Source organism: Branchiostoma floridae, chromosome 10, assembly GCF_000003815.2.
Source record: "Branchiostoma floridae strain S238N-H82 chromosome 10, Bfl_VNyyK, whole genome shotgun sequence".
NCBI lineage: Eukaryota > Metazoa > Chordata > Leptocardii > Amphioxiformes > Branchiostomatidae > Branchiostoma > Branchiostoma floridae.
The window spans coordinates 13,555,595-13,572,713 of record NC_049988.1 but is presented as its reverse complement, the minus strand read 5'-3'; the positions used below and the strand labels follow the sequence as shown (position 1 = coordinate 13,572,713).

The window sequence follows — 17,119 nt, the reverse complement described above, 5'->3', positions numbered from 1 at the left end:
GCCGTCATGGATAGCAGCACGGCACAGACTCGAGTCCTGTATACAAGACAAAATCACCCCGATGTAATAAATCCTAGCATAATTGATAGATCATCGTAAAATCTAATTTCGTCATTCGCCATTCGTCTTCCGTCATGGCTGTAGAGCTGAACTTTAGATAAACCAAATAAAAGTAAATGGTTTTATGTTTATGGTTTTCGAGGCGACCTATTCAGTGCGAACTCCACCACCGCCAAATATTTTTGTTCTATCTTTTGCCCGTCCACCCCATTATCTAGGCGCTACATTAAATACAGCATTTTACAGTGTTGGAGGCACCTGTTAAGGTGCAGTCGCACGGATACTAACAAGGCACAATTAAACACCATAGTTAGATCAGTGGCATATGATAGTGATAGCGCTATAGCGAGTAATCAATTTTCTTCTTACAGCAAAATTAAAGCACGACGAATGTAAATACATTTACAGTATGTAAGAAAAGTGACATGAAGTACGCACATCTGTATAGATGACGAATCCCCACACAACACCTCCTGTTTCAAGGCAGCCATCGGGACACGTAACGCTACAGAAAATGCATTTATTCTTTACATGTTTCCATATCATAACAATGATCATTGCGTAATGTTTTTTGTTTCAAAACTATTGTATGTAAATGTTGGTAAAAGTATATCAATGACAGTTTGGCATTTCATATGCATTACAGAATAAGTAACTACTGACGTTATCATTATTGACATGTGTTTTTACGCATTGAAAGCATAAGACATGCACCAGGTTTTCATGACTTACGTGATATCTTCGCCATCTAGCTGTCTCGGTTCGGTATTGCAGTCCATGGTGGCTGCAAAGAGAGGGAAAATAAACTTTGAAGAAGAACATTCCAGGTTATATTACATCAAGTTACACCATTCTGACATTGCATTCGACGTCTAGACTATACGTAGCGCCATTTACTATTTTAATGATGATACGGAAATAGAATTTACCGATATACTGTTAATCAATCACAATAATTTCTCCGTTCTATCCTTTGATTTTAAACCACCCGTAATGCAGTATACCAATTCAGTCAACTGCAACCGCCACTGTTCTACGCGACGAAATTTTAGTTTTACTCAATAAACCATTATCGTAATAGCTGGACTCACGTGGCCCGGGTGCCGTTGTGGGTTCTGGTGGTGCTTGCTGGGGGATGTCTGATGTGAATGCGAAGGAACCACCCCAACTTCCGTACCTGAAAAACAATGATGATACACCTTTGACTGTTGAACTAGATTGTGTATACCTACCATCCTCCGTAGTGACCGCTTGCTACAACTTTCCGTGGTTAGCAAGCAAAAAGATTGAGCCAGTGGTCACTACGAAGGATGGTACTCAGACTATTATTGAACAACTTGAAGAAAAAACGCTTAGCGAGTTTGTATACGTTATGTCCCTACTATAACTTAGGTTAAAAGTCACTATGACTGTGAGAAGAAGTAACTCTATTTTATGGCAGAAGGGTTAGTATAGTGCACGTATAATACTTACAGGAGAGTTTGGATACCGTTCTCCTCGGAACCTTCGTACGAGTCCTGTCCTGGGTGTTTGAAGACCTCCACCTCACCACCACTGGCGGGGATCCGGCCGTCATGGATAGCAGCACGGCAGATACTCGAGTCCTAACATATATTGATGTGTTGAAATCAAATTGACATAAGCGTAACACTGGCGATTGCGACCGCTGAGCGGCCAAGATTTGACAGATCGTTCAACGATAGATTAATAGATATTCTTTACGTATTGTATGTTTTCTTATTAATCGTACGTGTATATCTTTCATGATATTCGAATTTGAAATTTGAAGGGTCTCAATACAGATTTGGTCATCGTAAGGTTGCTCAGCGCCGTCTAGTGGAAAAGGGGCCTAAGTCAATGCACGGAAGTGTTAATGTTAATTTGGTATACGGCTTCCTATACTGATAGTGGTACATTGTATAGCTCCCCACTCACATCCGTATAGATGCCTTTTCCCCAGACAGTTCCTCCTATCGCAGTGCAGCCTGAGGGACAGTTAGCTCTGTGTCACAGGAAATATAAAAGTCATTTTGTTAATTTGTCGTGGCTTAACTTACACATACGTTCTTTACTTTGGTCGAGCTTCATATATTGAACCAGAATTTCAATCGACATGCACTTTAATTTATCCTCCATCAGGGACTTGACAAACGGGAATATACCATATCTTAGACCTGATCCCTTAGGACTATAACTAATCTCTTAGGACGCATATGAACTTAAGGTTGACTTACGTGAAAGACTCCCCTTCCATGTCTCTGGATTGCGTATGGCAAGTCACAGTGTCTGAAAAGTGATAACGCAGGTAGTTGTGATGTCAAGACGGTCATATACGAAGAGTGGTCTCTATGCTTGGAGAAAAATTGTCTCATATATTGGTAGAAGTTTCGATCATTGTGCAAAATCCTCCTTTATGTTTGGACAGAAAAACATGTTTTGTAAATGTAAAAAAAAAAGAAAATTTCATGCTTACCTTGGCTAGGTGCCTCTGGTACGGCAGGCTCTGTGAAAATTTGAGGTAATTAATAAGGGTACGGGTGAACGTTTATATTACAGGAATTTTATTGATAGCTAATACCATGTGGCCAAACCTGGCCAGCTGGGTAGTTAGCATAATGAGGATAACAACTTTACACTAACCTTCAATGGGCTCCTGTGGTACAGCAGGCTCTGTGAAAAGATACAAAAAATACATGAAAATAAACCATTACACTGGAGAACCTGTACGGAATAGGAGATTAGAAGAACTGCATCTAATGTAAAATATCAAAGGGTGATATCTAAGTTTTCTTTTTTTTCTTCTAAAATCAGTTCCATAGAAAGCACCTACCAGACGTAAAGGCAAACGATCCACTCCAGCTACCGTATCTGAAAATGTAACAGCCCAAGAATTTGATATACTTTCTTCTTTCACTAGCAATACGTACTGATGCGTACCTACCAGACCCTAAATTGATGTGAAAATGTAACTTAACGTAGGTAGATATATTACTAGTCGTAGGAAGATATATACGTATTCAGATCTACATGTAGGTGTTGGAGCTTCACAGACGATAGGCTTATACTATTTCAGTGTGGGCCTTGTGAATGTACTGTACGGCACAGAGTATGATAGAGGAATTGTCGGTGGTCGCAATTGAGAACAACTAAGTTGCATCTGTAGCTTTGCTGCCCTACCCTGCTGTGGTGATCCCGTTCTGCTGAGTGCCCAGGTACGAGTCCTGTCCAGGTATCTTGTAAAGAGTCACCTCCCCACCGCTGTCCTCGAGCCTGCCGTCATGGATAGCGGCGCCGCAGATACTCGAGTCCTGAGCGAAAATATGAGTGTTAGTGTCTTCTTTGCTTGGGTTGTGATAGTAGTTGTTTTGTATCTATATGTATTTTAGAACCTAAGCAAGAAGAAAAGAAGCCAATTGCATCAGGACTCTATAACAATCGTCAACATAGACGGGGGCCCTGTGGACTGCAATTGCAACTTAGGCCAGCTGACTCCCTTTTGCCGGCTATATTCCTAGGCCAGTGTTGATGCTATCTTATGCCAGTCCACTGGTAAATCTGCCTGGAGATTACAACTTATGATTCACTGCTCACCGAATCCCGTGTTCTATCTGCATAACGTGACGTCACAGAAGCAGAGGACACATTCCATGACACAGACAGCCTAAAATCTGAGTAACTCCATCTTTGGTGTTTGAAAATACAGTTCATGTTTGATCCGGTATTTTTTAACTTGGCAGTAACTTTTCACTATTTAGACGCTTACTGTGACATCCTACTCACATCAGTGTAGATGACCGTGCCCCAGATGGTACCGGCGCCTGTCAAACAGCCGGCAGGACACGTCACGCTGTTGGTAGAGAATTACAAATAAATTTAATGCATGATAATACATAGTAATAGGTAATAATAAAAATTTAGGGGTAAGTCCCTACATTATCTTTGTGTTGGAATGAAAGTTTAGCAAAGTTATAATAATACATAGTCGTATATTTCTATCGCTTTTTACTGCTTTGGCTTTATCTGGACCCAGACAAGTACAACTGTTGTTTTTAACGCTCTATACGTTTACGATGTATGTATGCATGTACATGTATATGTTATAGCGCACTCGTCAGCTTTTAACTGTACAAACAGACTTACGTGCGAACGTCTCCGTCAAGTTGCCTTGATTCCGTGCTGCAGTCAATCGAACCTATGGAAGACATACGAATTAATTCATTTCCTTCAGATTTACCGGAAAACAAGGCCCTAAGAGCCACTCAAAGGCTTTGGGTAACCGTATTAGAATTGTGATGTCCGATATTTTGAACCAGGTTTTACTTGAAAAGTCAGAAAAGCAATCGAGAAGATGCTTGTTTAATCATGTTCTAGGAGAGGAACTTCCTCCTGGGAGGTGGATTACGGAAAAGCGAGGCAAGGGTCTTTTTCTTCCATCGAAGTGGCAAAACGTGTCCTTACCGAGAGGTATATATAACGTTACGTGTAAGTTCCACGGAACATTGGTCGCGGTAATAGCGAAAGAGTATCACCGGGTGTGAAAAGTGAGTAGATATACTGACCTGGTGCAGGCTCCTCCTGTGGTTCTTCGTCTTGCTGTGGGACGGCAGGATCTACAAATAATGCCAAACGCATGAGTTAGATTGTACGACAGTAATATTTCGATTAATTTAGAAAATACATTTCTCCATAAAGTATCAGTAACATATTTGCTGTTAGAAGTCAGCTCTCGATCTCTTTTGCTGTACCAGACTTCTGTGTGTCTAATATGATGGTGAAAAATCGAAATCAAGTAGGGCAAAAAATGGGTGTCCGTTTACTTCTGGTCATGGGATAGTTTTTCTAATAGTTTGCTTTTGAATGATGTTTTAATCGCTTACCTGGTGTAAAGGCGAAGGAACCGCCCCAGCTGCTATACCTGAAATATGAATAATTTCGTCGTCTTAGCACAATATGTATGAATGTACATTAGGTATCACTTTGGCAGTTGAAGTATGAATTGATAGCGTTGTATGAATTGATAGTTTTGAGGATAAGAGTACAAACTTACGGAAGAGTCGGGACCCCGTTCTGTTCGGAGCTTAGGTAGGAGTCCTGTCCGGGTATTTTGTAGACTGTGATCTCTCCACCACTGTTGGTGATCCTACCGTCATGGATAGCAGCACGGCAGATACTCGAGTCCTGTGAAACATAGACAAAAGCGACTCCACCATAACTTTGGTTAGGTAAACACCACTACTTCAAATGCAGATTATAATTGTACATCTATATACGGATTTAAACGAAGTATTTACTTACATCGGTGTAAATCACCAAGCCCCAAACAGTCGCTCCGGTTTCACAGCCGGCAGGGCAAACTACACTGTAGAATAAAGAAGAAAATGTTTGTTATTTAATTTTTCCAACAAAAATTACAAAGAAAATGAGAGAACCATGCAACGGAAAACAATAAGCCATTAGGTTTAATGATATACAAGACAGTGTTACGTTTACAATTTTCTGTCTACACGAAAATGGTGCATTTGAGGGAATTGCACGAATAAATAGAATGTTCGTTAACCAGTAGTAGGGCATATCTTACGTGTATGAATCGCCGTCCATATCCCTCGACTGTGTGTTGCAGTCCACAACAGCTGGAAAGGAAGGCAAAATGTACTTTTAGGTTGTCCGTTATAGGTATGCATGATACTAGTACATGAAATGACGTACCCGGACTGAAAGAGGTTAACTTTGTTGGATCATCGCATTACCTTTCGTGGTAGTCAAGATAATTGTCTTGAACTATCTATTCTACAAAAGATCAGGGAATGGCAACCAACCTGCGCGTTCCTCTACTTCAGGGACGACTGGATCTGAAAGCAGAGATATTTTACATTTGAGATTTAACATTGTTCATATTGCAGAATAGATTATCACATCTTTGCTGACCATTTTGACGATGCCATTGACAAATCAGATCCCTAACTTAGTCATCATGGTTCATTACAGGCCAGAGTGACGTTTGAAAGTATTTGTGATAATCAGGGAGCTTTCACGTACAGCTAAACACAGTATAGAAACCAGGAAGTCGGATAGTATTAGTGAATTAAATGGCACGCTACGTCGTCTAAAAACAGTTACTCAAGTAACTGGATATGATTTGGAAAAGGTCAGACGTTTCAGACAACCATCCGATATATTTCGTCAGTGATGCTGGATCCGGAGAGATCTTTTGGAGAGAGTTTTTATATCCTAGCTGTAAATTGATATGCATAAGAGATCCAGTGAAAGAGTTAAATGACATGCCTTGTACTTACCAGGAGAAAAGGCAAAGGATCCGCCCCAGCTTCCGTACCTGTTGGTCAGATAGAATGATAAGTACCGATGATACGATTATCTGAAAGCTGCTTTGTTTGGAACGACACTTTCTTCAAGTAACTGCCAGTAACTAAATTCGAGTAGAAGCTCGACGAAGATCGACGTTCTATCAGTTTACTTCATCGATGTACTTACTCCCTGGTAGTTATCCCATGTTGTTCTGCCGCCAGGTACGAGTCCTGCCCGGGTAGTTTGTAGACAGTCACCTCCCCACCGCTGGCTGGGATCCTGCCGTCATGGATAGCAGCACGGCACAGACTCGAGTCCTGTATACAGAACGTCGATAAGGTACGTAGGGTATGTGGATAAGATTTGATCCTATGTTATTCTAAAGTATTGGCATTGTAAAAGGTTACCAGCATATATACTGAGTAGGTCTTTAAATGATATGACTGAATATCTGTGAACGGAGCACTCGGTTGAAGCTAGAATATTTGACACACCGACAACTACCACGTTGATAGTTTTAACTATCATGTACCATGCCACGGAGTAGCAAAATATGATGAAATGGTGGCAGAATGCAAGCATTTGAAAAGTAGTTGGACAAAACACTAGGAAATTGATTACAACAACCTGCAAAAATTATTTAGGGCAAATCTATTATACTCACGTCCGTGTAGATGACGAACCCCCACACGGTGCTTCCTGACTCAAGACAGCCTTCGGGACACTGGACACTAATAGAAGATACAGTATCTTTGTAAAGCTTTCTGAAGCCGAGAAAAAACGTACATATACAACTGGGCATCTTATGTCCAACACCTCGTATAATGCCGTACTATCTATTAACCTTCTGCAATAGAAATGTTAATTTTTAAGGGACAGATGATATTAAACTTTGTAGCTCACAGTTAAAAGATAGGTTTGTATTCTTAGCACATACATGTATCGAAAGCCTAAGTCCAGATGACTTACGTTGTACTCTCGCCATCTAGCTGTCTTGGTTCCGTATTGCAGTCCATCATAGCTGAAGATGGGGCAGAAAAGGAAGCAATGAACACGATCTATGACTCTGAAGGTCGGCGAGTTCGACTGCAATTTTATGGTGAGTGTTTCTTTTGTGTTGGAACAAAGGTCAACTTCTACCACAGTGATGTTGACTGTTACTAGGAGAAATATGTATGTTTCTCTATGGTCAATGAGATATTCAAAACTAATGTGAAACTTCAAAGGTAGACTCACGTGGTCCTGGTGCTGGTGTGGGCTCCGGTGGTGCTTGCTGTGGGATGGCTGGGTTGGGACAAAATTATGCAGTTAGTTTGCTATCAATGTCTGGTAACAGGACAATAATATTGGATGACTGAATCACCAGAGTCTTTACGTTGATATGCGATGTTAAGATTTAATTACGAACAGAATTTTTAATGCAAAGGATTAGACAAGTTACCTGCTGTAAAGGCGAAGGAACCGCCCCAAGTCCCGTAACTGAAAAAAAGAGACAGATACATGTTGAAGTTTAAGTTTAAAAAACACTGGCTGTCTTATTTTTTTTAAACTTACCTTTAAAGGCACTTTGCACAGGCCTTGAATCTCCCAGCATGTTTCAATTGTCAGCAATACTCTATTTCTTCCTCGGAAGAAATAGTAACTCGTGCATGACAAAGCAACTAAACGACAAGTCGTTATACACGGATATCCTGGACAACATGTTAATTGTTGACACTATCAAAGCATACGTTACTTACGCAACCGTCCGGATCCCGTGCTGATCTGAAGCGGAGTACGAGTCCTGTCCCGGCTGTTTGTACACTGTCACCTCCCCGCCAGCGTCACTGATTCTACCGTCGTGGATAGCAGCACGGCAGATACCCGAGTCCTGTCAAACAATATCTCTTTATTCTCTTAAATAAATCCTGTTTCTGTAGTTTGCACTGATCATTTTGCATCATTGACAATTGTAGGAAGGCACAATGCAATATTAGGTACAACTACTACAAATGATTCTGTATGCTCTTATTGCATGCACACAATGATGCAGCAGCTAGGACGGCGCTATCCCCGCGCTTTCTCTGCGCGCGGCTAAGACCTAAAATTTGACAGATTGCTCAAACGAAAATTTTATACAAAAAAAAATATTTTACGCTTTGTGTGTTATGTTGTCTTTTAGTCAAACTTGCATTATGTATGATATTCCCAGGATAAAATCAAAGGTTGCTCACATTCGTTTTATGCCACAGTGAGGGCGCAGCTCGATCGCTGCTGTTTAGTGGAAATGGATCTAATACCCGCCTCACATTATATACGATCTTCGGACGTACTTCGCGATCGCAGGAAGGTCGGCTGATTTGAAGATCTTAAGATGGTCTTGCGTATTTTTCGCCCAAAACCTGTTCCCCTCACATATAAGCGAGCCTCGTGCGATCGACGGTGAATAAATCTATGATAATGAACCTCCCATGACCTCTTGCACGCGGACAAGGGAATACAAAACGTTCCTCAAAAAAGGCAAGAGATCAATAAATGTTGCTTATTTTGTTGTCGGAATCTTTTTAACCAATGAATGGAATGCGCGGGCATAATAGAAATGACACAAGAAAGGAAAGTGTGTCACAAAGCCAGCCTACATACTGCCACAGGGGCCATAATGTTAGAATTACCCTCACATTCCCAGAAATTCAATATTTGTATATTATATATTCAACAATCGGAAGTCGGGTGAACGTCGCCCAAATGTCGCCCGACTAACGGCCGTTCGCCATCCGATTTGCGTTCGATGATTAATAACTATGTCTGTGCTCGCCTATCGGTCTTCAATCGTTGGATTGACGCAAGACTATTGACCGATACCCTTGCGAGGTACGCACGATTTGCACGCACGATCTGCGACTCGGTAACGAGCTCTGCGATCTCGGAGATCTCCTGCGACTTGTCGCTTATGTTAAGAACATGTTTCGCTGCACCGCGACCGTCGTAAGACTCCTGAAAATTGCCGGCGATCCCTAAAAATCGCAAGATGATCGTGAGAACACCGGACGTCTTACTCACGAAAATGTCATTTAGAGCTCGTAAACTAGTCTTCCGATCGAATCGCGCCTAATGTGAGGCGGGTATAAGCACTACTCACGTCCGTGTAGACGGCAGACCCCCAGACGGTCGCTCCGATCGCAGCGCATCCGGCCGGGCAACTGGCACTAAGGGAAAAGACACAATGTTTTACAGTCCGAGTTTCTTGGAGACAATTCGATCATACATTGATTCATTATACAAATAGTTTCAAATGAAGTGCGCTTGCGGCTTACGTGAAGGTTTCTCCGTCCACGTGTCGGGATTGGGTATTACAGTCAGCAGAGTCTGGAGAGGGACAAAGGTGTTTTTGTTAGCGATCATGATTTTGTGCTATCCGAACGAGAGCAATTGATATTGAAGACCTTTACTTTATACATATACCAATTGGGTTAAGTACAGGTCGCAACAAAAAATAGTTGACAGATACATAAAATGTATACAATGTCAACCAACACAAGAAGCATATTCTACCAAGTGACGTATACTCCTAGCTTTTTGGTGATACTCAAAATATAGGTAGAGATATGTTTTACAATTAAGGTTTCTCCAAATTCATTAAGAACATGAATTTGGCTCTGTTACTTCGGTGTGTGAAATAGGGAAACATAACTTCTATCAGTGTATAGTATAGTAAAAAAAACTTAGGATTTCGAAAGGTTAGGTAAAATTCTTACACGCAGAGGACTGTTCAGCTGGTTCTTCCTCGGCTGGATCTGAAAAGGGAACATCATGTGACACTTTAACAGATATGTTCATTCAGCAATGCTATCAAAGATATATCCACACATACATTTTCCCAACAGTCCGCAACGAAAGTTCATGAGTGAAATGTTCAACTTCTTACTTTGTGAGAAGGCAAAGGAGCCACCCCAGCCGCCATACCTGTAAAACAAACACCACTTCCGATATAACATGTTGCAAATGTAGAGAATCTGATAAAGATAAAAAGGGAAATAATGCAAACACTAGGTAGCTGTGGTATTTTGGAATCTAGGCTAGAAAAGCATCATCAAAACAACTACATTGTACAGCAATGCCAATGACTATAAGAACATGCGTAATGGGCTACAATATGTTATAATATGCCCAAGTAAAACTGGCGTAAAGTAAACTTATCGGCTTGTATAACTTTTCATACACAACGTAAGGGCCAGTTGTGACTTACGGAAAGGTCCGCACCCCGTGCTGGTCAGACTCCTGGTACGAGTCCTGCCCGGGTAGTTTGTAGACTGTGACCTCTCCGCCGTGAGTCGGTATCCTACCGTCATTGATAGCAGCACGGCAGATACTCGAGTCCTTGAAGAGCGAATAAAGACTTTTAAGGTACATTTTTTTGTCTAACGTGGGTAAATATTTGTCACAGCAAAGACACGTTTACAGATATCAATATTTTGGTGCAAGCACCTTGGTCTAACATATAGGTTCAGTGTCTCGCTTCTTGTTCATGGTACTTGGTAGTGGATTGTTACTTCCCTTCTAACAGGATCATTGTATCCTTAACATACATATATTTAGTATAATCTACAATGAAATGCACATCGTCCTCTATCGTAGTTACGGTACAGAATTGACAGATTCTTTACTCTCAAGGAGTGTGTTTATGCCTTCTATTAGAGGAATAGAAAGTAATTATATTCATAATTAATGAATAGTTGATCTATTGAAATCGCTAACTGAAGACAATGCGTGAGTACAATGCAGCGTGGATTACACTTACGTCAGTGTAAATGGCAGAACCCCACACATTAGATCCTGCAGACGCACAGTCGGCAGGGCACAGCACTCTGCGGATGGATAGCGTTAAGATCACGTAATCGAGGTCAGTCAAAAAGTGTTGAACCGAAGAAGTCGTTTTAACGTGACAATATCATCATAAACAAATCGCACATGTCTTAACAGTGTCATTGTGATAATGGTATTCAAACAGTGTGTCTTTAACGTTGTACTACTACATAGTTATCATAGCTTACACTGTTGTTTAGCTAAATTCTTCTACATAACAGGATGAAGTGAATTGAGGTACTTCGCTGTATATTTTTGGCTTACGTAAACGATTCTCCATCCAGCTGCCGGGACTGTGTGTTGCAGTCTATAAACTCTGAAAAATAAAAAGTATGTCTACTTGTGATACCCTGGTACTGTTTTTCCTGATTCAGTTAGCACAGAATCTTTCGGATGATGAAAAGTGACGTCGTCACTTTAGTTAGTACCTTGTTACTTCGTACAACATCTAGTACATAGATTTTGCTCTTCTCTTCTCTTCTCTACTCTAGTCTTCTCCACTATGCTCTACTCTACTCCACTATGCTCTGCACTGCTCTACTCTACTCTGCTTCTATTCTACTCTACTCTACTCTACTCCACTCTACTCTATAGCTACTCTACTCTACTCTACACCACTCCACTCCACTCCACTCTACTCTACTCTACTCTATTCTATTCTTATTCTACAGATATCGCGTTGACAGCACACAGCCAGACTGTTACTCACCAAGCCCTGGATCTACTGCAGGAGCTTGTTCCTCCGGCTGACCTGCAACATGGTGACAGAGAACATGAAATGTGCAGATCATTACGGAGGGTTTAGGGTTAAACAGACGTGAAGAATACAACTTCTAACAGAAGATTAGTTGCATGACAATGTTGACATTAACAGTTCTCCTACCTTCTGCAAACGAAAAGGAACCTCCCCAAGCGCCGTACCTGGACAGAACATGTTTGACAGGTAAGTCTCTTAACATAAAAACCGTTTAATATGAAAACTGTTTACATATTCACGAATCATGTATATTGCTTGGAAATTATATCGATAACTATAGATACAAAAATAGATTTATATCCATTTGAATATTAAACATGTAACTTACGGCGCGGTCTGGACACCGTTCTGTGAAGTCCCGGCGTACGAGCCTTCTCCGGGCAGCTTGTAGACAGTGACGTCACCGCCACTGTCCGAGATCCTCCCGGCATGGATGGCAGCGCGGCAGATACTGGAGTCCTAGATATACAGCACAGTTGTCTTATTTATCAAGTGATCCAGAGACTAGGACCAGCTGACAACATCATCTCACCACTCACGAGATAAGAGGAAGCCTACTTATGCTCTGGTCCCATTCCAAAAACCGATACCCGGGAAGTTTGCGCGAACAAAGAGTATGATACAAAAGATGGCAAAGAGCACAGAAAGTAAATAGAAATAATTCAAGAACATAGTTTGCATTTATAAATTATAGAGACTCATTTTTCGTTCCCGTAAACAGCCCGACCGGGCCCCGGTTAGGAAATGTAACCCTAGCATGGCATCACCAGTCTGCTAAAGTTACCAAATGTAAAGGTGAACTGCAAAGACGTCAGAATGACGTCTCTTCCTAAGCGATTGATTGCAACCTCTCAAGATTGACGAATTAGTGGGTTATGGTATTAAAAAAAAATTAAAAAAATATTGATTAGAAAAGAAAGTTCAACAGACAACTTACGTCCGTGAAGACATCGGTGCCCCAGACGGTTTTGCCGTTCGAAGCACAACCGGCGGGGCAAGTGACGCTAGAATCATAGAAAAAGCAGTAAACGGTAGTCCAATACTCAGTATAACAGTTGCCTTAGACCAATGCTAGTGTTGCCATAGTGTTCATTAAAACATATAGCTGCACTAAAACAAAGATTGCTTTCAGACGTAGTTGTAAGCCCAACATTTTGATAATGTTACTGTTACTGTTTTCAATGCAAAGCACCAAAATGTGATACAATTAAGTACAAAATAGATTAGATCATAGAAATGTAAATTCTTACGTGTATGTGTCACCATCCATGTGCCTTGACTCCGTCCCACATTCGATAGGAGCTGTCAAATTGGAAAGGAGTGATTCAAGTAGTTATGTATAACGTTTTATTGCACTTGAGAAGTTGAGACCTTCTAAGAGGCATAGAATATTTAAAGCAAACATATTTAATTAGTTTCCGTCAAATTTTTCTTATTTTGTCTGAAAGAACTTACTAATAGCTGAATCATATTCATGTCAAAACCAAGCTTTTAAAGTAATGATGGAGAAGATCTTGAATTGGCACAATCTTTGATGTTTCTTTCTCTTCCTCTCTTCTTTTCTTTCCTGCTTCCTTCTTTGCTTCCTTTCAGTAAATGTATACTGTACATTTGAATTGTAAACGAGGTTTAGGATGAGACACATGCATCGTTAATAGGCATGCTCTCATCTCAGTTGATAGATCGTCTCGCTTTCTACAACCTTACACCCTTTCTTCGGCAGCAAGACAAGTCACTTAACATCTCTGCCACGCAGCCTCTCTAACATGGGTGACTGGGATGTCGGGCGTCACGCTTTATGCGTTATTTCATCTGCTGTAAGACTCACCGACAGCACAGATAAGAAAACGTCATTCGGGCGAAGCGCTTACTTTTTATAGACCGTGTCATGTTTGACTAGCTCTTAACGTGAAACAATGGTCCTACTGTCACCATAGCAATGTATGTTTATGACACGGTTGATTATTAAACAGCAAAATGGCAGATTAGCCCTTTTTGAAGTTAAAAAAATCTCTTATTGACCTTCTGGAGCTTGTATTTACCATCCAGTCTTTACCAGATTATTTGGGTTTATGCAAAAGTGAGCTGATGATGCCACGATGAACCAATGGATAAGCTGCCTTGATATCCGTTAAAGACAACGATCTTACTCGAAATAATTTGTTCTAATACAACAGTTGTTCTGCTTGTTTTGATCAACGGGATAACAGTTACAACTACGTCACGAAAAGCTTTTTACTAGAAGGTATGGGGCAACGATCACAAGTCAACTTATTAATTGGGTAAACCTCTCACATGTATAGTAGGAGGCTGTCTAGGTTGGGTTGGGTTGGGTTGCTTTCTTAGAACATTTAACCAACTGCAGCAAAAGCGTGTTATGTTGCTGTGATCAAGGTGTTTGACTGTGTAATTACCAATCCCACCCTTTCCATTTGTTTTATTCATGTTCAAGCGTTTTCCAACGTTTGCTGGAACGTGTACACATATTTATTTGTAAGTAGGATTCCGATATTTAGTCGGATATGAGAGAAGCACGCTTTTTAGACATGATAGCTCGAACGTTTGCGATGTTTCACAGTTTTGCTTTTTAAAGACTAACGGGAGTGTGAAGCCCGGGCGTTTACCGTATTTAATGGGGAAACACATCACAGCAAACAGACGTTATTTCTGGACAAAACCTCAGTGGCACTGTTTGGGTTGTCTCCAAACAGGAATCCCCTTCCACGTTTGGGTTAGCACTGTTTGTCATGAAAAATGTTTGGGTGGAACACAAACTTAAGAGGGGGAATGTGCCTCTTGTGATCCCAGTATACGTCAAACAAACCTGCATGAGTCCGTCCTTTGTTTGGACCCTTCTGGTGCTCATTGGCACAAACATGTAGGGCAGCAAGTTTGGTTGCTGTTTTAGTAACAGGGTATGTTTTTACATGGATGAGTTGCTTGCCCTTCCCCTTTTAATGTACTTGAGACACCTCCTCGAACAGGGGACCATCATTTTCGTCTATTCTATTCTAGACTGTGCAGCCCCAATCGACATGTCCTACGTAGAATTAAACCGAGATCTCCATGATCTGAACTGTGAATCTGCTTCAGGGACATACCTACTTGCATATCGCATGTATTAAGTAGCTTTATAAATTTTCTCTCACGGGCGTTTTTAAATCAAACCGGGATGTGACTGGATTTTGAAGGACGGCAAGCAGGACGACATTTTTTTTTCTATTTGCTTGCGCTTTTGGAAAGACGAGGACAATGTGGCACTGAACTCAAGTTAGTAACTTATATTAACAGTGCCACATAGACAGTACAGACATAAGGTAAAGGTAGTCTTCTTTTACCTCTCCGACCGATGTCAGGTACCCATTTTTACACCTGGGTGAAGTGAGGAAGGTCGTGTCAAGTGCCTTTCCAAAGGGCACAGCGTCGGGGGCACGGCAGGTATCGAACTCGGAACCTCTCGATTCCGAGACGAACGCTCTACCAGTTGCGGCACACGTAACGCCAAATATTTCCAGATCAAAATGTTTGAGTCCATGTATGAAAACTTTATAGTAGCTGTATGATGAATTCTGCCAATGTGAACACTCGAATGACGCCGTAGTTTAACTCTGCTATGACATCTCGACTATGATCCTCTTTATACGGTGCAATTCAATTTTATTCTTATTATACTTAAATATGACGAAGGGAGGTTAAATTAGGACATATTTACAGACAGGCTGGTTTGTTTTTGCCGTCTAAGAGTTACCCTATTGAGCTTGTTATTAGATAAAACAACAATGGACTTTATTTCTGCTGCATGGGTTCAAAACATATCTTCATGTTCTTGTGCATTTCGATGTGCTATTTTGATGCATTTCGTGCTCTTACGATTGCTGCAAACAAATACATTAAGTCTTAGATTGTCAACGTACTAAAATGATCTGTTTCCCCTTTTGCAACGCAGCTAAGTTTCGCAAGAAAAGCACATCGCCACTTCCAGGGTGTTCCAACCAGCAACTGTTCAAACCAGCAAACACACTGAGTGTTTTTAGTCAACCTGTGTTATTTTTGACTAACAGGAAACGCAACGCCACTTTTATTTTATAGCATTTCAACCAGGCAAGATGACTATCCTCCCAATCCACTATCTTGCATAGAAAAAAAACACAATACATAGAGCACAGATCCTAAAATAAGTATTTCTTAAGACGTTAGAAGCTTGAAGTACTCACTTGCAGCTTGACGGACGTGCAGGACATGTACAGGACTTCCCGCTGCCAGCCCACATACAGCTCCGAGGAGGAGCACTATCCAAGGCGAGCCCATGGTGTAGCTGGATCCCCTGCGACTGAACTCCCTCACACTCCGTACGGAAGACCTGCCGCTGCCGTGCCGGCCGTCAGGTGATTCTCTCCGGTCGAAGACACTAATGAATCGTCGCTTGTTAAAACCCCGCGGAAGGTGGGGCGCGAGGAATTCAGGAGAACTCAAGCGAGAACGTAACGACAAACATACCTCGTTCCAAAGACGTCAGTGGCATGGTAACAGCGCGGGTGGTGTAACACATACCGTCTTGTGGGACGTGCGCTTTTTCACAAACATTTTTAAAAAATTATGAACGTATCAGATTTACCAAGCGCTACGCAACAGTCTAAGTGCATTTGCTAAGCTTTTGTGTGCTTTAAAACAATTACAGGTAAAATCATTTCTGTACTCTATCTTTTCAAACTTGGACTTGTCTTTGGGTGTTTGTTTTGCCAGCAAGGGAATTGTTTGAAAGAATGGACGGAATTTTTTATCAATGGGACGCTGAGACCCTGTTAAAGGCAATGGTTCAGACATTCTTTCTTGCTAAAGAAGTCCATCAGTCACGCATGAATACAGTTACTATAATGTTCTTCAAAAAGTGACGGGTTCTTCATTCTTTCTTGTTTTTCTCACCTAGTTTCTTTGAAGTCATTGAATCATGAGAAGCATGGATGGATTTGATATCTGTCAATCGATCTGTATGAAACGTAAGACCGTTTCAACTGAGGGAAGCAGACATTAGCTATCTTTGCTGAATAGTTGCTGCGATGAATCCGTTTTTTATCCTGTTGTAAGCCTCCAGCTTTGAGTTGTAAAAAGTTGGCTTTGAATGTACTCAACAGATTTTGGTTATTTTAGGAGTTGAAA

The 17,119-nt window shown here is 41.2% G+C and overlaps 1 protein-coding gene across 2 annotated transcripts in view; it reads right to left on the bottom strand.

Moving 5' to 3' along the window:
* LOC118424472 overlaps window positions 1-16,333 on the bottom strand; it is a 28,655-nt gene extending 12,322 nt beyond the window's left edge. The window contains exons 1-20 of one of the 2 annotated variants that reach the window (XM_035833042.1): window positions 16,177-16,333; window positions 13,213-13,264; window positions 12,900-12,966; window positions 12,291-12,421; window positions 12,089-12,126; window positions 11,915-11,956; window positions 11,470-11,521; window positions 11,141-11,207; window positions 10,589-10,719; window positions 10,268-10,305; window positions 10,098-10,136; window positions 9,657-9,708; window positions 9,482-9,548; window positions 8,103-8,233; window positions 7,805-7,842; window positions 7,600-7,647; window positions 7,333-7,384; window positions 7,028-7,094; window positions 6,550-6,680; window positions 6,354-6,391 (exon numbers count right to left, since the gene is read on the bottom strand). In XM_035833042.1, coding sequence (XP_035688935.1) covers window positions 6,354-6,391; window positions 6,550-6,680; window positions 7,028-7,094; window positions 7,333-7,384; window positions 7,600-7,647; window positions 7,805-7,842; window positions 8,103-8,233; window positions 9,482-9,548; window positions 9,657-9,708; window positions 10,098-10,136; window positions 10,268-10,305; window positions 10,589-10,719; window positions 11,141-11,207; window positions 11,470-11,521; window positions 11,915-11,956; window positions 12,089-12,126; window positions 12,291-12,421; window positions 12,900-12,966; window positions 13,213-13,264; window positions 16,177-16,270 — 1,375 coding nt within the window. In that variant the 5' untranslated portion in view covers window positions 16,271-16,333. The remainder of the gene's footprint in view (window positions 1-6,353; window positions 6,392-6,549; window positions 6,681-7,027; window positions 7,095-7,332; window positions 7,385-7,599; window positions 7,648-7,804; window positions 7,843-8,102; window positions 8,234-9,481; window positions 9,549-9,656; window positions 9,709-10,097; window positions 10,137-10,267; window positions 10,306-10,588; window positions 10,720-11,140; window positions 11,208-11,469; window positions 11,522-11,914; window positions 11,957-12,088; window positions 12,127-12,290; window positions 12,422-12,899; window positions 12,967-13,212; window positions 13,265-16,176) is intronic. The other variant, XM_035833041.1, reaches the window with a different exon arrangement.
* Window positions 16,334-17,119: the final 786 nt, after the last annotated feature.